We start from the raw sequence: 21,724 nt of genomic DNA, 5'->3' as shown, positions 1-21,724 counted from the left end.
ATCCTTGCGTCACCTTATCTCAGATTTTGGTAAATATTGAATTCCCGAAAGTTTTGCATTGGCGCTGCTGCGCTCGAGCTTTTCTCAAAGTTTCATCCAGGTTTTGTCCTTGTTGATCCTGCTGATACTGAAATCGTCCTGCTTTTTCGAGCTTTCGTGTGGGTGTAGTGTTGTGCTTAGTATGTGATGGTGGGTGGTAGATTATAAATAGCCTTTATTTTTTTAAAATTATTTTTCTCTAGTCTCCTAACAAAATGTCAGATTTATTTAAATCAGCGTTCGGCTATTTTAGCAGCAATAATTCAGGGCAAGAAAATGATTTTGTGGGACAAATTGTTGAAATTGGAAATGTAAAGCTTCGTGTTAAAAGACTGATTGCTGAAGGTTAGTATTGCTTCATTCCTCTCTAGCTAGTTTTCACTTTTTTTCAGGAGTCTTGAGCCTTTTCCCGTTCGACAATAAATACTAATTTGTTTTCATCAGTATTTATCAGCTTTATTTTTTGGTTAACTGCTTACGTGTGAAGCAGTTTTAACTGTAATTGTAGCCTTTGTTGAAGATGACCTCAGCGGAGAGCCAAATTCAAGGCTTCGCTCTCCATTCCAGACAAGAGTTGAACTATGATAACCCAACATAACCTTTCATTTCAAAGTGCTCATATCCTGATATTTGGCAGATTTACCTCTGACCAACACTATGGTTTCTAATTGCGATTACCGAATATCCCAAGCAGAACTTGTCTCCCTTTAAAATTCACTTGAATATGGGATGAATAGGGTGATAGTCTAGCAAGTACTCGCACAATCCCACTGCTTGTCAGATCCATTCTGCTTGCTCAGGGTTGAAGAATCTCTTTGTACTACTGACTCAAACAAAGTAACCCAAGACCATACAGCATACAACAGCTTGAATTGTAGTAAGGGCTCTTAAAATACCAATGTAAACACCAGAATTTCAGAAAAAAATTACACCCCTAACTTCAATCAGTTGAAGAAGAGAGAAACACCCCCAACACAGCGATGAGTCACAACTGTTATCAAGGCAAACTTCAGCAAATCGTGGAGTGACTCGCCACAAGATCAACAATTTATTTCAGAGTTTGATGAGTGAACTTTCCCTTTTTTCTGGCTAATTTTAGGGACATGATTTCTGGAGTGTCGAAAACTTTATGTGTAATTTCATAGTGTGACCTGGCATTCTAATGTTTATCTAAATATTTAAATTGTGTCAATGTTTTTTAGGAGGATTTGCATTTGTATTTGTGGCTCAAGCATTAGATACGGGTAAAGAGTATGCATTGAAGCGTTTGATGGCAGCAGATGAAGAAACATGCAAAAAAGTAATTCAAGAAGTGAATATCTTGAAAAAACTATCTGGTCACCCGAATTTAATTCAATTTATGTCTGTAGCAACTATTGACAAGAACTCCTCAGGTCATGGAATGACAGAGTTCTTACTTTTAACAGAACTTTGTGTCGGTAAGTCCACTTCATTAGACTCTCTGTGACCCAAAGTTCATAAATAAATTAGATTTATTTACCAGAAAAAAAAAGGGGGGGGGGGGGGGGAATTATACACTAGGTATAAATCAACAGTCTGAAAATGCACCATTTTTTTAAAGGAACACAAAATTAGAACTTGTTCAGTTGAAAAATTTTTGAATTCTAATGATAATTGTATACAAACGAATAAAAAAAACTCCCTTTTTTTAGGAGCAACAAACATTAATTTGACCCTCTAAATCCTAAACCCAGGAAAAATGGCCTTCTTTCTCCAAAGCAATAATTTTTCTTAAGTATTTTTTAAAATGAAAAATATGTACCAGAATCTTCTGAATGATGTGTCTGTTATTGCAGGGATGATGAAAGTCCAAAACATACTTGTTCAAGATAGGGGATGTCGAGAAACGACTAATAATTTATTCTCAAAATCATTTGATTCACAAGAATGTGAGACATCTCAAATAAATGACAACTGATAATACCTCTGCAATGCATAGTATGCAGCCTCTTGAAATTAGAAATGGGCCTGTTGCAAACTTTTGCCAGAGCAAAAATAAGAGTTGTTACCTATAGATAATGCCTCAAAAATCGTGATGAGCGCATCGACAACGTCTGAAATGCACCCATAACTTCACAATCTGCGCAAGAAATTTGCGTTTTTTTTAGCTTCCTGCTTCAAAAACAATACCACGGCACAGGTGAACATTTCGTTAGAGGAGTCTTTCTGTGGTCGGCAATATTTATTATAGCCGACGCTTCCGCAGTTCCGTGCGTAAGGAGTTCAAGGTTAATCAAGGCGGGCGAGGAAAATATGAATGTAAACACGCAGATTGTTATCTGGTCTTATCCTGGTCAGGTGTTATCTCGTCCCATTATCCGTTTGGTGAATTGCCTTTGGCCATGATGAATATTGGTGACGGTGGAACGACTCCTCTAACAAAATTTTCACCTGTGCCGAAGTACTGTTTTAGAAGTGGGAAGCTTAAAAAACCGCAAATTTCTTACGCAAATTGTGAAGTTATGAGTGCATTTCAGACTTTGCCGATGCGCTCATCGTAATTTTTGAAACATTATTTTTAAAAGACAACTCTTAGTTTTGCTCTAGAAAAAGTTTGCAACAGGCCCATTGTAGGAACATTAAAGCTTCCATGAATTTTAAATTATTTTTCAAGATCGGTGAATAAGTTTGTATCTTCAGGATTCAAAAGAATGAAGAAAAATTCGCTACTTTTTTGCGCACTCTGTGTGACAAAAAATATCTTCCATAGAAGGAAAGAATTTTCTGTACCCTTTCAAATTTTATCTTCAACTTTTTTCCAGGTGGCAGTTTGGTGGATGTTCTTTCAAATTTAAGCTCTCCGTTACCACCAGATATTGTATGCCGTATTTTTTGGCAAATTTGCCAAGCTGTTCATCATATGCATTCACAATCTCCACCAATCATTCATCGCGACCTAAAGGTGAGATTCCACTCTTATAGGATCATCATCTTTATTTTATCAAGCATTCTACTGTGAAATATTTACTCTTTTGTCAAAAAAAAGAAAGAAAGAAAAAGAGTCTTTCAAACACTGTTGACAGAAAAATTTCTTGTAGATTTTTCAGAATTATGCCCTTTGAAGCTGTAGTTATCACTTTGTCTTAGTCATTAAGACCTCATGGAAGTTATCTACAGACTTGCAGAAAATTAGGGATCCGTGATCTCCCGTTAACTTGAAAACTCTTTGGGGAACCTTTTTTGGTCAGGGTTTCCTCCTTCGCTTTGTACAATTTTAAACATCATTTTAGATTCTTTGCTATTCTTTCGATTATTGGGTCAGAAAATATAGAATCTTTCTAACAAGTCATTTTCAAATTCTCTGGTCAAAAAACTTAGAAATTTTATTGTACTATTCTGCAAAACTTAGATGAAAATTAGGTTATTGGAAATAACTGGAGAAAGGAATGCTGTATCCTGTCATCCTTTTTTTAATGTTATTATTCTATGCATATATATTTTTTCGAAATATAGATAGAAAACCTGCTGCTTAGTTCTGATGGAAAACTCAAACTGTGTGATTTTGGAAGTGCGACAACCCAAGTTTTTCAGCCAAATGATAGTTGGTCAGCTCAGCAAAGAGCCATGTTGGAAGATCAGGTAATTTAAAACTTCAAACTCTTTTCTTCAGTCTAGTCATTTAATGGTTCAAATGACAAATAATTGCAACAGCATTTTTTGCTTTTTTCCCTAGGTATCGAAAATGGCTTTGCAACTTTTAATCAGCCCGCCCGTTTTGTGTTAAAAGCTCCTCCAATTCCTTTAGGTTGTATACCAAAGAGGTGTATATCTCAGCCTTTGAACATGATCAGTTTTAAGATTACATCTTGGAATTTTATTTGAAATAAATTCCATGAACAATGTTTTTAACCGTTGTTTTTTATCCATTTTTCCCGAAAAAGTGAAACGCACTTTCCCCCCCTTTCAAATTCCTATCTCCAAATTCTAGTATTTTATATCAATGATTGCATTATCAATGGATTCACTGTCTTTATTATCAATTGAAAATAAGAAAAGCACTGCTATCAGGAAAACGTTTAGAATTTAAGAAGATTTTTCTTTTTTTTCATCAGTGCTGTAGTCAAAAAGTAGTCATGCTGTCATGACTAGGTGAAAGAATTGCAAGTCCGGTGTGAAGATTCTCGACAACTTTATCACTTAATTTACGTGACTTTTACCTTTAACTTTAGGATAGTTAACCTTGTGAGTTGCCGCTGGAAACAGGAAATGGAAGCGCATCATGGCATCATGGCAGTTATAAGGGTGGAAGTATTTAAATATAACACGCATGTTAATTGAATAGGAAACCATAATGTTTTGAAAATTTGCTTCAAACTTGCTTTATCGCTGGAGCTTGATTCTATGGTCCCAACTTTGTATTTCTCTATTTCTACTTCAACTTGATGGTTGTTTTAGATTGCACAGTGTACAACTCCAATGTACCGAGCTCCTGAAATGGTTGACACATGGAATAATGGCATGATCGGTCCGCCGAGCGATATTTGGGCCCTAGGATGTCTTCTCTTCACTTTATGCTATATGAAACATCCATTTGAAGATTCAGCAAAGCTTAGGATTCTGAACGCAAATTACACAATTCCCCCGGGTGATGCAAAGTATGCAGATTTCAAACCTCTCATAAGTAAGTAGCATTTTTAAACCTACAGCTGTCAGCAAGTTTTTTGCCAAGTTCCTACAGTGATAGGCATGTGTTAATTTGATGGTCTGGTGGGGGCTTTTATCTATGATTTGAAGGAAGAAACTCAGCTCCGGGAATGGCCAACAAGCCTGAAACTAGCCTTCTGGTTCTCTCTCCGAATCATAAACATAGGCCTCTTTACTTTTAAATTTCTTAGAGGTCCAGTCATTGTATAGGCTGGATCCTACTTCCTGTGAGCTCTAGTGAGACCAGACTGTTATGAATTCTCAAGGCAGTAAGCATAAACTACAGTAACTGCTTTGATTTTTGCACAATTCAATGCCTAAGGTATTTTTCTTTTCTTTTTCGTTTCTGTTAAGGAGAATTTTAAAAAAATTGCAGCTAATGTTTTCCTGAAATATAAAATACAAGTTGTAATTTTGAAAAATCTCAATGAAAGAACTTGTTTTTCTCGTTTTATTAAGTATCAATGTACAAGTTTCTGAAAGCTCCAGAAGAACACATCTTAGCATGTAAATCACTGAATTTTTTAAAATGTGTACCTTTATGACTGAAAAAATTCATGATTTTTTTTACATCTCTGATTTGTAGAAGGCTGTCTAGAGGTCGACCCACTGAAAAGACTGAAGATTTCTGAACTGCTTGAAAGAGTAGTTGCAATTGCTGAATGCAGAAACGTCAAACTAAAAGAACCACTTAAGCTGGAAGGCAAGCGACTTGATGCTAACGGCAAACTAGGTAACGGTTCGTTTGAATGTTTTGTTTCTTCACGCATATATTCAATTTTTAAAACTGATATTCATTGGAGATAATTGTTCCATCAGTAAGAAGTCATAAGAAGTGGGTCAGTGGTGCCTATTCTTTTTAATTAATTTTCTTAAACTTTTGAGCGAGTTGAGCTCCAGGTAATTTTCTTTTTTATTTCTTTGACTCAAAATCACAGAGAATGTCAAGTTAGAAGATGCCATAATCTGGACCCACTTGAAACATCATTTTTAGTGGGTTTTTATGAAGGAAGCAGGCAAGAGAGTCCTCATTTGCCGCTAGGCTGAAGTGCAGCCAAAGTCATAGCCCAGTTGCGTCATTCTAACTGTCGACCTCTGGTTGGTTAGATTTTAATCAGCTTTTTCTCTCCTCAAAAGTGCTTTTTACAACTATTAAATGGACTTTTCTGTGAACAATGATCAGGGTGCAGGATATTCGCCTATGTAGGTTATCTGCAGGTACCTATTGTAGCCTTTTTTCCAAAACTGAAATATTCATTGCTTATTTTGTTTTTTTCTTTAAGGTACAGGAATGAACACAAATCCTCCTAGCAGTCCATCTCGACCTAGTAGAGAGCCACTTCCAAGACCTCCACCGCCTGTTTCAAGGCCTCCGCCTCCTCTTAGTAATCAGTAAGTCTAAAAACTATCTTTCATTCCTAGACTCCTTATTTATGTTTAAGAATTCTTCACTAAACTTCACTTTTCTCATTGAAAAAGAAAACATCTCTCTCTCTTGAAGTTAACCCTACAAAGAGATATCTCGGTCTCTCTGCGTCCATGCAAAATTAAAAGCAGGGATTTGCCCTGTTTTTTCACGGATGTCCAAATGAATAGCTAGAAAACATAACAATGGTGAAATTGCAGATATGCTTAGCTCAGTTTACGACATTGCAGACTTTCTATCATACTTTGTTTTTAGTCGTGCGGCGAAGCCGTATAGACTCTAGGTTTCGCCGGAGGCTAAAAAGTGTCCACACTTTTAGGCTAAGTCCAAGAGGAGAATTTTCGAGGAACCAAGTAACATATGAGGTATTAATATCGGTGCATTTTGGCCCAATGGAGATGTTACTTGTGCGAGGAATTTGCAATTTGACTGTTGATTCTTGTATAAAAGTTCGCGAGGAACACAATGGTGCCACTGGTTTTCTCTGAAATCATCTTCCATGCTCAAAAAAACCTCTCAAGTTGAGGCCAAAATGGAGGGGGTATCCCACCCTACCCTGAGAGTCCACGTCTACATGAAGACAAACTCTCCATGCAAAGATAGGGAGCAAATACATTAGCAGGGTTGCCCTGTATTCAGTTTTGGAGTCCCCAGATAAATTGGTAGCCCTGTCAAAGTATTAGCTCCCTATCTTTGCATGGAGAATAGGTCTTGATCTAGGCTTTGACTCTCAGGGTAGGGTGGTATATTCCCTCCATTTTGGCCTTAACTTGAGTGCTTTTTTTGAGCTTGGGAGATGATTTCAGAGAAAACCAGTGGCACCATCGTGTTTCTCGTGACTTTTTACACAGTCAAATCTCAAATTCCTCACACATACAACATCTCCATTATGCCAAATGGAATTTCTGATCATTTAGCCATGGATTGGTAGCGTTTAGCAATCAACTGTGACCATAATGTAAAGAACCCACACAGGTGCCTTTCGGCGGAATGTCGCCCTATGGCATTCTTTATCATCAAGTCACTGTTGAACATTTACTGTTAAGTAGCGTTTAGCAACCAAGTATAGCCAAAATTTCCAGAACTCATACCTCAGATGTTCAAAGAGTGTTAAAATGTGTCGCCAAATGGAATTTCTGATCATTTAGCCATGGTTTGGTAGCGTTTAGCAATCAACTGTGACCATAATGTAAAGAACCCACACAGGTGCCTTTCGGCGGAATGTCGCCCTATGGCATTCTTTATCATCAAGTCACTGTTGAACATTTACTGTTAAGTAGCGTTTAGCAACCAAGTATAGCCAAAATTTCCAGAACTCATACCTCAGATGTTCAAAGAGTGTTAAAATGTGTCGCCAAATGGAATTTCTGATCATTTAGCCATGGTTTGGTAGCGTTTAGCAATCAACTGTGACCATAATGTAAAGAACCCACACAGGTGCCTTTCGGCGGAATGTCGCCCTATGGCATTCTTTATCATCGAGTCACCGTTGAACATTCACTGTTAAGTAGCGTTCAGCAACCAAGTATAGCCAAAATTTCCAGAACTCATACCTCAGATGTTCAAAGAGTGTTAAAATGTGTCGCCAAATGGAATTTCTGATCATTTAGCCATGGTTTGGTAGCGTTTAGCAATCAACTGTGACCATAATGTAAAGAACCCACACAGGTGCCTTTCGGCGGAATGTCGCCCTATGGCATTCTTTATCATCGAGTCACAGTTTAATAGCGTAAATAAGCAACCAATGGTGGCCAAAATGTCAAGACTCCAAACTGGTGCTTTTTGGCTGAATTTCGCCCAATAGGATCTTTGATGATTTATCAGTAATGGTTGATGTTTATGTTGATTAATTATTACTGTCTGAAAGTGAATCCTGTGGGAGAATATTATAGGGTTGGTTCAAACAAGTTTTAGAATTTTTTTCCTTAGCGCTAATGGACCCTAAGGGACAACTTCAATTCATCGAACTAAAATCTTTCAATGTTCATAACCATTTTTTAACTGTCGGAACTCACTAGACCACATTATATTCATGATGAATTTAAAGAATATCGCTGTCAAAAGTTGAGTTCTCCTTCAATTTAGCACTTTTTGTCATTACCTTAAAGACCATACGGAAAGTGCTAAATCTACGGAAAACTCAACTTTTCACAGCGATATTCTTCAAATTTATCATGAATATAATGTGGTCTAGTGAGTTCTGACATTTAAAAATGGGTATAAAAATTTAAGGCTTTATTTTCCTTGAATTTAAGTGGTTTTTCAGGGTCTACGGTAAGAAAAAAAGTCTAAAACACGTTAAAAGTTACTTGAACCTACCCTATAATGTTGAGCTATGACTTCAACTTTCATGAACCCTTACTTGTGCCTTTCAGCTTGATTTCGCTAAATGGAATTATTTATGATTGAAGTCGTGGTTGAGTTTACTATGCTGATAAAATATCATTGGAAAATTTAGGTTTCACCATCATAGTCTTCTACGAGGGCTGTCCCAAAAGAAACCGGACTTTTGTCATAGAAGGCGAACAGAGCGTCGTAATGAAGTTTTCTTGGGCTTGTTTGAAAGCTGATAAGCTACTGAAGATGCTTGTTTTTACAGAATGCAAACATTGGTCTTGGTAAGGAAACTACACGCTTTGGAATAAAGGAAAGTCAAACTCGAGTTTGGATTTTTGTCTTTATTTCAAGAAAAATTTAGATACAACTTAAAAAAAAAACCAGGTTTTAAGTTAAAAACTTCAATGCTCTCTTATTCAAATGCTTAAAAATAAGGAAATCAACATTTTAAGCAGCTTACCAAGTCATCACCTATCCCCTTCAAAATATTCGCCAGCTTTGTCGATGCATTTTTGCCACCGTTTCTTCAATCGGGAGAAACACTGTTGAAAATCCGCAGGTTTGAATGATCGCAATTCCTTCAAGGTGAAACTGTCAACCGAGAATATTACAATGGTGTTCTGAGACGATTACGCGAAAATGTCTGCAGAAAAAGGCCCGAGCTTTGGAGAGAGAATTCCTGGTTTCTGCATCACGATAATGCACCTGCCCAAGCATCCCTCCAAATTCGCGAATTTTGTGCAAAGAATGCCATGAGTGTCCTCCCTCATCCCCTCTATTCACCTGACCTGGCTCCGTGTGATTTTTTCTTCACGACTTAAATCTACCTTGAAAGGTCGACGTTTTCAAACCATTCCGGAAATTCAAGAGAACACCTTGAAGGAATTGCGATCATTCAAACCTGAGGATTCCCAACAGTGTTTCTCCCAATTGAAGAAACGGTGGCAAAAATGCATCGACAAAGCTGGCGAGTATTTTGAAGGGGATAGGTGATGACTTGGTAAGCTGCTTAAAATGTTGATTTCCTTATTTTTAAGCATTTGTATAAGATTGCAACGAAGTTTTTAACTTAAAACCTGGGTTTTTTTTTAAAGTTGTATCTAAATTTTTCTTGAAATAAAGACAAAAATCGCAACTCGAGTTTGACTTTCCTTTATTCCAAAGCGTGTAGTTTCCTTACCAAGACCAATGTTTGCATTCTGTAAAAACAAGCATCTTCAGTAGCTTATCAGCTTTCAAACAAGCCCAAGAAAACTTCATTACGACGCTCGGTTTGCCTTCTATGACAAAAGTCCGGTTTCATTTGGGACAGCTCTCGTAAAAATAACCATCAGAATTACTGCACCAACCAAAATCTAGCCCAAAAAAAAAAATAATTCGGCTGAAAAAGTGGGAGAAATTGGGATGTGCAGTCTCAAAATAAAAATACCTAGCTGTGATTGGACATAGCTTTGCTTTCATTGAGACTTTCAAATTTAATGAATAAAAAACAGTACGCGTTTAGCAAAAACAGTTAGTTTTGTCCTTACCTGTAGACCATACAAAAAGAGCTAAATTGAAGGAGAACTTAGCTTTTGACAGCGATGCTCTTCAAATTTTTCATATACCTGTACAATGTGTTCTAGTGAGTTTGGATGGTAAAAAATGGTCAGGAACATTTAAAGATTTATTTTCCATGAATGTAAGTTGTCGTTCAGGATAGATTCTGACGACTAGATCCTTACTAGAGTAAGGAAAGAAAGTCTAAAATTGTTAAAAGTCACAGAAAAACGCGAAAAAAGAAAAAAGTCGGAAAAGGAAGTCAAATTTACATAACAATTAAATTAACATAAAAATTTCGTAAAAAGTATTGGAAATTACGAACAAATGTATTTACGTAAAAACTGTATTAAAAAGAAAGTTAATTTTAATTAAGAAAAATAATCTTGGTAAATCAATTTCTCACGTAAATTTGACTCAAAATTCATTTAAAAAACAGGGCCGGATTTACCTACTTGCTGCCTATGGGCCACCTGTATTTTGCCGCCCCCTTCTCATTCGTTTCGAAACATCAATAAAAAACAACTTAATCGGCCCGAAACAGTAACAGAGAAACAACTTAAAACGGGACTAAGGACGCAAATAATAAAAAGAAACACATAAAATATAATAAGAAACCTGGGACGTTTCGCAGGGATCACACCCGCATTTTCAACCGGCAAAACAAGAAAAATTAAAAGAAAGGACACTATGCCCCTCACTACTAGCAAAAGTTCGCACGGAACTTTGCGCGAAAGTTAAGTTCCGTAAACCTATCTACATATGTGTGAACAAGGCCTTCCATTTGTAAGAAATGAAGGTAAAAATTATGCAAGAACAAACATAAATGTGGTTTAATAATTTTAACTTCCGCCGCCGCGCCGCGCTGACCGCACTGTGTTTGGCGCAATGCGTGAAGTATTCCTACAGTCTTGTAGGCGCTATGCGTTTCACGCCGACCGCCGCACAGTGGATTGAGTCAATTAGAGGGGTTGGACATGAAATTTTTGACAAGAACTGCAAATGTTGATGTTTATTTCGTCACATTTTAAAGTTCAAGGGGTGATACGGGAAGAAAATATCACGAGAAAACCAGTGGAACAGCTTGCAGAACATTAGATTCTTGTATAAACGGAGTTATGAGCGTTTTAAGTTCCCAAATTTTTTCCGACCTCTCTCATTGACTCGATTCACCGTGCGCCGCGCTGAGGGCTTCTCCTTTCTATCTCAAGTCCTCATCATCACTGCTGCACCGCTCCATGCCAAATTGCGTGTTTAGTTTCTCTCTTAACTCCACTAATTAAAGGTGCTGTCTCTTGTGTCACCGAAAGACCTTTTCTCGTTTGTAATTTTTTTTTTCTGAATCCGATTTTTTTTAAACCTACATTTTGAAAAAATGCAAAATTTGCCGCCCCCTGCGTTAAGAAATGAGAGAGAGATGCTGTACTCGATTATCTAATGCATCTGACGAGTTTTTCAATTCAAAAAGGAACGTATTACACTCCACAAATAAATCACGTTTGAAGCGCAAACCGGAAAAAACACGATTTGTCAAAAGTATTCATTAAGTATTGCACTTTCCACAGAAGCATATTGCACAAAAATGTCACTGTAACGACTTCCGGATATGGTTGCGACCAACTTAAGGCTCAAAATTTTGATTTGTTCGCTCCCTAAAAAAAATGGTCCATCTCTGTCCATCTCTCTGGTCCAACTGACAAACATCCCAGGGTCACAGGCTGTCGTGGTCCCGGAGACATTTTTCAGGGTTGAAATCCTTCCTCTTATTTGTTTTTTAAATAAACTTAGGCTAGGACACTATCCCTAAATAACAAACAGACCAATTTGGCTCCAATGCCTCGAGCTCTGCACGTGTAAACTTGAGTTTTTTGTTTTTATTACCCTCGCTTTTTATTACTTTCGTCGGTCTGCTCAGGGCCGAAGGGGGCCCTCCCTCCCCCCTTCCTCCTCTTACAGTCACGCTCCGGCGTGGCTGCAGCCGTTGCGCCGCGTCATTTTTGTGGGAACATTGATCAGCGTTTCGAGCCTTAAGGCTCAGTTCGGGTGCGATATTCTATCGTCTACGCGCCCAACCCCCCCTCCCCCTCCCCTCCCAAAGACGCTCCGCGCGTCCGCGCCACCTGACTATCGATATTTTAGACCAAAATATTGTATCGATATTTCAACGTTGATATATCGTCCGTATCCATACATTTATCTCCAGAAATATCGAATCGATTTTTCTTTCTTTCTTCTGCTGAGTTGTGTATTTTACACCTCGGAAAATCGGAAATAATGGTCAATTTTTCATAGTTCGAATTTCGGATTTCGCTGGCCAGGTTGTACAGACCTACGTCACAGGGTAAACAAACCTCAAGATGCAAATACCTCCTTTTTTTTCTCTACCGGGTGTCCATAAAGTAACTGAAAAGTGAGTATAATTTTTGAACAAAAAAAGATAGAAGGTCGCGGTTTGTGGCATTCTTCATCATTCAAAAGGGGAAATTTTTCGATGGGGGGCTTTTCCCGGTGGACCCCCCTGGGGGGGCCCCAGGGGGGGCAACTTCAAAAATTTAAATGGCAACCCCCATTTTTTTAGGCATGGTTAAAAAGAACTTAAAAGGACAAGAAAAATGGCGCAAATAAAATTAAAATCGGTTATTTCGTTCAAAAGTTACAGCCGGTCAAAGTTTTAAATTGACCACTTTTCAAAAAATCGCCGATGAGCTCCAAATTATCGGAAAAACAAAAACAAACCAGGAATGAAAAGTTTGAAAAGTGCTTTTTAGGAAGAGAAAAAACAACTGACGTTGTCACAAGTCTGGATGGCACTGTTTCAAAATAAAATTTCGGAAAATTCAACATGGCGGCAAATTTGAGGAAACGCAAAAAATGAAAATTCCAGAAACTGTTATCTTTCAAATACCCTCTAGTTTAAGGAAATCAAAGGTATCAACTTTTATTCCTTTATTTGGCCAAGTAAGAGCAATAATTTGCTGACTTAAAAGTTGCCTTCAATCGTTGGAGTATGCGACATCACAGGATTAAGTGTGCTGTCGAAAAATGAAGCCGATTTGAAAATGCGCTCCTCCTTTGGGATGCTTTAGAAATTTTTAAGGTCCTCCTCCTCAAATTTAACGAGAAAAAAGAAGAGAAGTAAAATTTAGCAATTTTTACCCACAAACTTGGCGAGCCAAAAAAACATGATCTATCCTGGTGGGGTAGGGGCGGTGGACATTTTTGACATTTCTCTCTCTGAAAATTAAAAATCCAAGAATAATTTTAATTCTCTAACTCCTGGCACTCCAATTTGGCAAGGAGGATATCTGCTACGCTTCCAATTTCGAAGACGCCGTTCTACTCTTGATTATTATCTGAATTGAGATTATCTTATTGACAATCTCAACCTTACGATTTGAGACACCAATCTTTTCGGTAACATCTGATGCACTATCTGATCGGTGACACGGTGAAGCGTAGCAGTTATCCTCCTTGCCAAATTGGAGTGCCAGGAGTTAGAGAATTAAAATTATTCTTGGATTTTTAATTTTCAGAGAGAGAAATGTCAAAAATGTCCACCGCCCCTACCCCACCAGGATAGATCATGTTTTTTTGGCTTGCCAAGTTTGTGGGTAAAAATTGCTAAATTTTACTTTTCTTCTTTTTTCTCGTTAAATTTGAGGAGGAGGACCTTAAAAATTTCTAAAGCATCCCAAAGGAGGAGCGCATTTTCAAATCGGCTTCATTTTTCGACAGCACACTTAATCCTGTGATGTCGCATACTCCAACGATTGAAGGCGCCCCGCTCGACAACTTTTAAGTCAGCAAATTATTGCTCTTACTTGGCCAAATAAAGGAATAAAAGTTGATACCTTTGATTTCCTTAAACTAGAGGGTATTTGAAAGATAACAGTTTCTGGAATTTTCATTTTTTGCGTTTCCTCAAATTTGGCGCCATGTTGAATTTTCCGAAATTTTATTTTGAAACAGTGCCATCCAGACTTGTGACAACGTCAGTTGTTTTTTCTCTTCCTAAAAAGCACTTTTCAAACTTTTCATTCCTGGTTTGTTTTTGTTTTTCCGTTAATTTGGAGCTCATCGGCGATTTTTTGAAAAGTGGTCAATTTAAAACTTTGACCGGCTGTAACTTTTGAACGAAATAACCGATTTTAATTTTATTTGCGCCATTTTTCTTGTCCTTTTAAGTTCTTTTTAACCATGTCTAAAAAAATGGGGGTTGCCATTTAAATTTTTGAAGTTGCCCCCCCTGGGGCCTCCCCAGGGGGGTCCACCGGGAAAAGCCCCCCCATCGAAAAATTTCCCCTTTTGAATGATGAAGAATGCCACAAACCGCGACCTTCTATCTTTTTTTGTTCAAAAATTATACCCACTTTTCAGTTACTTTACGGACACCCGGTATGTAGGTATAGGACTTTTCGCGTGGCTGCTCGACGGTTTGTTAATCTGTGGAGGTTAAGCTACATTCACGCGTCGCAAGCAACCTGGCGCGTCTGCTTCTTGCTACTGCGAGCGCGCCTTCATTTCCTCCTGCACGCAACAAGGACAACCGCGATGATAAAGAATTCCATTCGGCGAAATCGAGCCGAGAGCAGGCACCACGAGTATATACATATCGACGGTGAAACTACCAAACCACGTATCTCGGTTTGCGACGTCGCAGACTTCCTGTCATACTTTATTTTTTAAATGAAAAACTACTTAACATCCAGTCTTGAAAATTTCTGTGATTTTTCCTCTTTGCGCGGAGAAAATCCCGTGTAAATTTCAAGGAATGATATTGATTTGGTCTACTTCAAAAAAATAAAATGTGAGCGTAGATTTTTAAACACCGCAAACGAGATACGTGGTTTGGTAGTTTCACCGTCGATATGGGTTATTTTAGTGATGGGTGGGATTTTATTTAAAATTCCTATGAATCCTAGGTATAGTATTTACTTTAGTAAACAATTATCATTTATTCCATCACTTCTTCGGATTATTTATTTTTAATCAATCTGTATTCATGTGAAGTGTAGCTCATCTGCATTTTTCTTTCCCTGGAACCTAAATGTATATTATGAGTTTGAATCCATCAGAAACTAAGTCAGTCAAAATCAAATTTAACTACATACGAAGTGAAAACGATTTGTATTTCGCAAACCAAAGTGATAGTTAAAGCAACCAAACTGTGTCAGAAATGTTCCCAAATTACTAGGTAAGGCTTTTATCAGCTCATCATCTGATCCAATAATTTTAATTGTGGCATTTCATTCGTCATGTCGCCGCACGACTTCTATGATACTCAAAGTCTCACATATATAATTTGAAAGGGGGGGTCTGGGGGGGCGGCGCCCCCTCAGCAGGTAGCTTTTGCTACTTGTTTACTTGGGTAACTACTTAGGTATCGTCCTTTTTTTTTAAATATTAATGATTTTTCTTCTCTGTGCAAAGAATACCCTGAAAAAATTTCAAGTTATGATGTTGATTTAGTCTCTTTTTAGGAGCGGAAATTTTGAAACACTAAAACCGAGTTACACATTTTTGCAGTTTCACTGTCAATAAATGTGTAAACTTGAGGAAAGTTAGGAGCAAATATGGTAGAGGGAACATGAACCTTTCGTAGAATTTTATGAAGAAGACTGGAATTTTTTCCACTGGCCAATCATTCTATTTCTCTCAAGTTTTCTTAACCACTTTGGAAAATGTTTTGGAAAATTTAAACCTCAATTGAAATTATCATAATTAGTAAAGAATTAAATGAAAGTCAAAACATTCAGTAGAAATGAAAAGAAACAAATTGGCATTTTACCTCAACTCTTTACCAAAGGGAATCTGTAGTAACCTGAAGCTTCAATCAGAACTGAACAAATGATTTTATCTTTTCAGAGCACCACCTTCGACAAACATTCCTCACTCATTTCCCAATGCTTATCCTTCCAATCACCCTTCTGTTCCGAGCGAAGGAGGCAGTCTGTTTTCCTCTATCCGCGGAGGTGCAGGAAGTTTCTTCAAAAATCTGAAAGATACCAGTAGCAAAGTTGTTCAAAGCGTTCACCAGTAAGTACTCTATAATTTTTCTCATACTATTCCTCACCCATAATATTCAATAGCTTCTGGTAGCAGTAGGGCCTTCCCAGGGTGCCATGCGCCAAATAAGCCCAAAAATCGGACTTTAACGTCTTAAGATTGAGGGACTGGCCATTGTGGCGCCAAAATAAGTTGAAGCACCCCATTGATTTATTTCAAACTTGCAATTAAGAAGCAGCAGTAGCTTTCTGTGGCAAAGCAGCCCTACAAAGAAAAAATAAATAATTGAATACATTAACTCCACATCAAAAATTAGGAATGCAATAAAAATCAAATAATAGTGTAATGAAAACGGTTACCATAACAATGTCATAAAATCGATCTCGCCTAAATTCGAGTCTAATATTTTTGTCTGAAATTGATAAACTTAATTCTAATTAGTGTATAAATCATGCTTTCCTACTCTTCTAAACACTAATCTTTTCTCTGTTGTTTCTTATGTTTTAATTATTTTTTCCAAACTAACTACCAATTTTACCGACAGATTTAATGTTTTTTTTAAATCTCATATATCTAATTATCTGATTGAATTTCTTGTTCTTTGTATAATTTTTGTTGTTTTTGTTATTGATTAAACTTAAAGTAATAATCATAGGGTGACAGTATGAAGACACAAATCAAAACAATGTTAATGCAGTCTGTCTTTCGAAAACACCCCTAAATTTATTTTTTCTCCTTCATCACTCTTCTATCTTCACAGTTACACAAATTTATTCAGATCACAATGAGCTAATTCTTTTTCAATTCACCAGGAGTATGGCTAGAAGTGGAGTTGACATCAACTACCTCACTTCAAGATTAGCTGTCATGCCTTATCCTGCTGAAGGGCTGGAGCTCACAACCAAAAGTAATCATGCAGATGATGTGAGAGCACTCCTAGAAGCCAAGCATGAAATGGTCCATTACTGTGTTTATAATGTCTCTGGCAGAGTTTACCCGGTCAACAGGCTAGGTAGAGGAAGGGTAAGTGTTTGTTGCATATTTTGGATACTTATACTTTTAGGAATGTATCTGAAAGGGAATTTTTTTGCACAGGAAATGACTTATTAATGGTGGAGGTTAGCAGTTCAATATTGTAAACGCTAAAATTATCACAAAACCCCTTTGTCCGTTTTCTAATTTTCAACCTTGGCTTGTTGCTTCGTTGATATTATCCCGTCAAAAAAGAGGGAAAAAATTATCATCCCTAAATCTCACGTTTATCAATGTTTATGGAACAGAAAAAGTTTTTTAAAAAAAAGGCGTAATTTTTTTTACTGCTTGCAGCAATATCCAATTAATCAAATTTCAGTTTTTGTTTCCCTATAAAATGATTTTTTCAGAATTAGAGTACTCTCCCTGTATAAGGACATTTGTTATTAATTAAAGAATTACCGGTCTTTTGAACTTCTTCTGTTAATCACTGCTGCTTGTTGTAACAAAAACTATTCTAGCGCAAGTATAATTTCTCCTCTTGGTCTCATTTTGTTTTTAGATCATTGATTGCAGCTGGAATGCGACAATCAAACGATCTCCCCCTCTACATTCTCTTTACAATATTTGTCAAGACATGTACACATTTTTAGAAAAGGACCCTAAAAATGTCTGCATAGTACATTGCTTGGTAAGTGTGTTATCCTTTCTTTATTTCTTATCGAAAGACCACTTTTACTTTTTCGTTTGTCGGCCATTGACTTTGAAGGTGGTCGAGAAAAAATTTGCTCTCAATAATTCAGAAGCTAGGATATTATCATGCGGTTTGTATCCAGGATGAAGGATGGTGATGGAAAAGAAAAAATAAAATGGAAGGGAAAAGGTCAGATGTGCAGGAATTTTAGGATTTTACATGCTCTCATACACTCTGTGGCACATCCATTTGCATGCTCCGCTTCTGCTTCCAAAAGTTTGGATTAAAAAAACGTGTTCACGTATTAACGTAGTGTATAACTGTATTACCCTTAAATGGTAAAATAAAAAACCATTTTAAAAATGCCAAAAATGGGACCCAATTGAAACAATATTCTTAGAGGGCTCTGATGACACAGTCTGGAGAGGGAACTGACGTTAGCTGAATGGCTAAACTTAGCTTCAGGCATCGCCTTCCTGTGTCAATTCAACTGTCGGCTTTTGATTCATCCGATTTTGATTCGATTTTTCTCCTTTTAGAAATTATTTTTTGAACTCTGTAATAAACTTTTTGGTTTTTATATGAAAACTTACATCAGACAAATTATTTTACAGCCCTGCAAAAATTATTTGCCTCTGCCTCATGGAACAAACAGATTGTATAAATAGATTTTTATTATCTGAATTTCAGGATGGTAAGGCAAGTTCAGCTCTTTTAGTAAGCTCTTTCTTCATATTCCTAAAATTGTTCTCCAATCCAGCGGATGCATTGCAAATGTTTGCCGTGAAAAGGATGCCGCCAGATTTACAACCCTCAGAAATGCGTTATCTTCATTATTTTAACGATGTCTTAAAACCCTCGCCTTTCGTCCCGAATCCGCAACCCCTTAAGCTTGTGTCTTTGATCATGCAGCCAGTTCCTCTGTTCAACAAAGTAAGGTAAGTTTTTCACCTCAGTGCACGGAATTTTTCCCCCCTTAAACGTTTTCCTTTTATGAACTTTGCGAAAAAATCTATGCCCAAATCTTAAAGTGGAACTTATTTTAGCACCAGATCTGTAAGCATTCACAATTTCAGTGAGTAGGCATGCGGAACGTTTTTTGTCTCCAAAGTTTTGCCATTTATTTTCATGTACTCTATTCTTTGTGAGAACATGTGCCTCCAAAAAATAAAAAAAGGGGGGGGGGGGGGAAAAATAAATAAATTATAAGGAAAGTTCCAATCCAACTAGATCCAACGGTCTTGCCACATTCAATTTCATTGCTCCGGTTTAGTTTCTTATTGACTGGCTCTATTTAATATATTTGCTTCAGTTCAATTTTCTAATTTTGTTTTCTATTTATTTTGAAGGGATGGATGCCGGCCATATGTTGAGGTGTACCAAGAAGATGAACGACTCTATACATCGCAAACTGAATATGACAAAATGACAGTTTTCAACATTACTCATGGAAAGGTTGGTTTATTTCAAGTAAAAGTTGTGGAATTTTCCCTTCTCTTATTAGGTTTTATTAAAGAGTTTATTAGAGAGATGGATGTTTTTTTTTTTTGGGTAGGAATGATTTGACACTTTGCTAAACCAACAAAATTCAGCGTATTGTATGTGGAGATGTGAAGATGATGGTTAAGAAAAGTACAATTATTTGTGATTTAAAGAATTTTTTTAGAGTTTTTGCTGGCAATCATTGTGTTATTGAACTTTCAAGATCAGCGGAAATTCAGCTGGTGTCTCCTCTTTTAAAAACTGCTAAGTGTGGTTCTGTATATCTTTTATCTTCACAAATAAACAATTGATTTGGATTTTTATTGTAAAAGTCAGAAACCTCTGTTACAGATATCAATGGCGCTAAATTTAACGGTGATTGGAGATGTAACAATTGTAATTTATCATGCTCGGCATGTTCTGGGCCGCGTTACTGGAATCAAAATTCTTCAGCTACAATTTCATACAGGCTTCACAGCTGGAAATACTTTGATTTTCAACAAGTAAGTTTTTTAATAAGAGTTTTTTTTTTTTTTTTGTTAGCTAAGTTAAGAAAAGGTGCAAGTGAGTCATGGAATTGAGGAAATTAGCACCAGCCACATCATTTTTCCAACTTTTTTTTCTACACTATCAAAAAACATCTGGAAGCACCTTAAGATTTGAAGGCAGGTTTATTCATCAACTTCCTTCCTTCTAGGTACATGTGTTCTCTAAATCCCACAAAAATTCTATTTTTTATAAGTTCTATTTTTTATAACCTCTTCTTTGCTAACTTGCCTTTGGGAACGTCTGAAAGAAACTGAGTAAACTTGGGTGCTGTCACCACATAGCAATCTCTCTTTTTAATTTCAGGAGTTTTAATTTTCTATCCATCATTGAAATACAGTAGCACATCTTGAAAGTGTGCCTAAATTATTTTGAAAGGAAAGAATTTCATGATTTTTTATATAGTTATGTGACTGATGCCATCTGCAATTCATTGCAGATAAGTATCAGAATTTTCATTCCAGTGGAGCAACATTTTTTTAAATTTAAAATTTTACAAGGGTTAAAAACTCACTTGCCGGCCTCCTGTGATGTAGTGGTTGTAGCGCTGGCTCTATGATCGGGAGGTCTTGGGTTTGATTCCCGGCCAAGCAACCTGAGTTTGATGATCTCAAACAATGGTTGCCTGCGACTGGTAAGTTCTTCAGTAGGGACGGAGGGGGGACAGGACTAAAGCGCAGGATTAGCTTTTGTGGGTTACTTGAAGTAGTGAAAAAAAAATAAAAATAAAAACTTGTGATGAAGGTGGCCCACCATCGGTGGGACTCTCGATCCAACTGATAGGCTGCCTGCTCGAAAGGCCCTTGCTATGAACAATTCGTAAAAGTTGTATCAAGTCATTTTTTAACTGCTTTCAACTTTGTTAATTTTTACATTGAATTGTAATACCCATGCGGAAAATTCGCCCTTATATGAAGTGAAAGGTCAACTGTAACTCACTGTAGCTCATTGAAAATCTTTGCCCAAGTGCTGGATTTTAAGCTCTCCGTAACTTCCCTAATATTGAAAGTGAATTACCCTTCAAACAATTGAGGCTGAAAATACAGCTCTTTTGTTTTCTTTTCTTTTTTTTCCTCGGTTGAATTTAGTTTGATCATTTGCATTTGTTTATTTCATCTAGGTCTGATCTTGATGAGTTGTCTGAAGGAGAACATTACCAAAGCGACAGATTCTCTCTCACTTTGAATGTTGAAAGATCGAGCGCAGTCAACGCCCAGTTTCCTACACCTTGGATAAATCATAGCTCCAAAAACTTGAATCCAGCTTTGCTTTTCTCTTCTAAAGTAGAGGAAGAAGAAATTAGGAATTCATTTGGTAAGTTAAAAGCTACATTTTATTTTTGTTACATTATTATATCAGTAATTTTTCCTCTCTAACTCATCATATTAATCGCATGTCGACGGCTAAGGAACAATATCGCCTATCTACAAACTGACGATTTTGCAGGGCGAAGACGAAAATTTGCTAGTTTTGTAATTCTAAGGTTAGTTTTACAATTTTTTTTCCCAGAGTCATTACAGCACTCCCTTGCAAAATTGGAAAAAACTAAAAACATCAGTTTACCTCTTTTATGCTGTGGAATGCGGCTAAGTTGCCAACTCATTTTCGCCAAAATTATCTGTCACAGTCCGGGAAAACTGAGAAATGGTGATGAAGAAATGAGATATCAATCAATTCCCTCCAAAAATAAAATATAATAAAAAATAAATATATAATGAGTCTCTTCTGCTCATAAAATGAAAAAATTGCGAATTAAAATCAAGTATCCAGGAGCACAAAACTATGGTGGTTTTAGTAGCCGAACAGAAACAACCTGATATAAAATACCCTGAATATTCTCTGTAGCTGATCATACCAATTATTCAAAATTAGAGCTTGTGTTTGCAAGTCGTTGGTGGACAGATTTACTGCTTCTTACAGTTTGAGGGAAAAAATGGACATATTTATGCTAAAAGGAACTATTTGCGTAGGGTTTGCGCAAGACATAGTTCCTTTTGGCATAAATACATTCAAATAAA

General features: G+C 37.0%; 1 protein-coding gene across 3 annotated transcripts in view; it reads left to right on the top strand.

Annotated features, from left to right (window-relative positions):
- The first annotated feature begins 46 nt into the window (after positions 1-46).
- aux (cyclin-G-associated kinase) overlaps positions 47-21,724 on the top strand; it is a 33,695-nt gene continuing 12,017 nt past the window's right edge. Inside the window, exons 1-14 of one of the 3 annotated variants that reach the window (XM_019047751.2) lie at positions 47-384; positions 1,242-1,478; positions 2,823-2,962; positions 3,514-3,639; positions 4,456-4,681; positions 5,291-5,437; positions 5,994-6,096; positions 15,872-16,042; positions 16,825-17,035; positions 17,547-17,675; positions 18,369-18,616; positions 19,028-19,133; positions 19,497-19,663; positions 20,827-21,020. In XM_019047751.2, the coding sequence (XP_018903296.2) occupies positions 255-384; positions 1,242-1,478; positions 2,823-2,962; positions 3,514-3,639; positions 4,456-4,681; positions 5,291-5,437; positions 5,994-6,096; positions 15,872-16,042; positions 16,825-17,035; positions 17,547-17,675; positions 18,369-18,616; positions 19,028-19,133; positions 19,497-19,663; positions 20,827-21,020 (2,335 nt within the window). In that variant the 5' untranslated portion in view covers positions 47-254. Of the gene's footprint in view, positions 385-1,241; positions 1,479-2,822; positions 2,963-3,513; positions 3,640-4,455; positions 4,682-5,290; positions 5,438-5,987; positions 6,097-15,871; positions 16,043-16,824; positions 17,036-17,546; positions 17,676-18,368; positions 18,617-19,027; positions 19,134-19,496; positions 19,664-20,826; positions 21,021-21,724 lie in introns of all 3 variants that reach the window. The other 2 variants (XM_019047753.2, XM_019047750.2) reach the window with 2 other exon arrangements.

Source organism: Bemisia tabaci, chromosome 5 (assembly GCF_918797505.1).
Source record: "Bemisia tabaci chromosome 5, PGI_BMITA_v3".
Classification (NCBI taxonomy): Eukaryota; Metazoa; Arthropoda; class Insecta; order Hemiptera; family Aleyrodidae; genus Bemisia; species Bemisia tabaci.
This window is presented reverse-complemented; position numbering and strand designations above follow the sequence as displayed.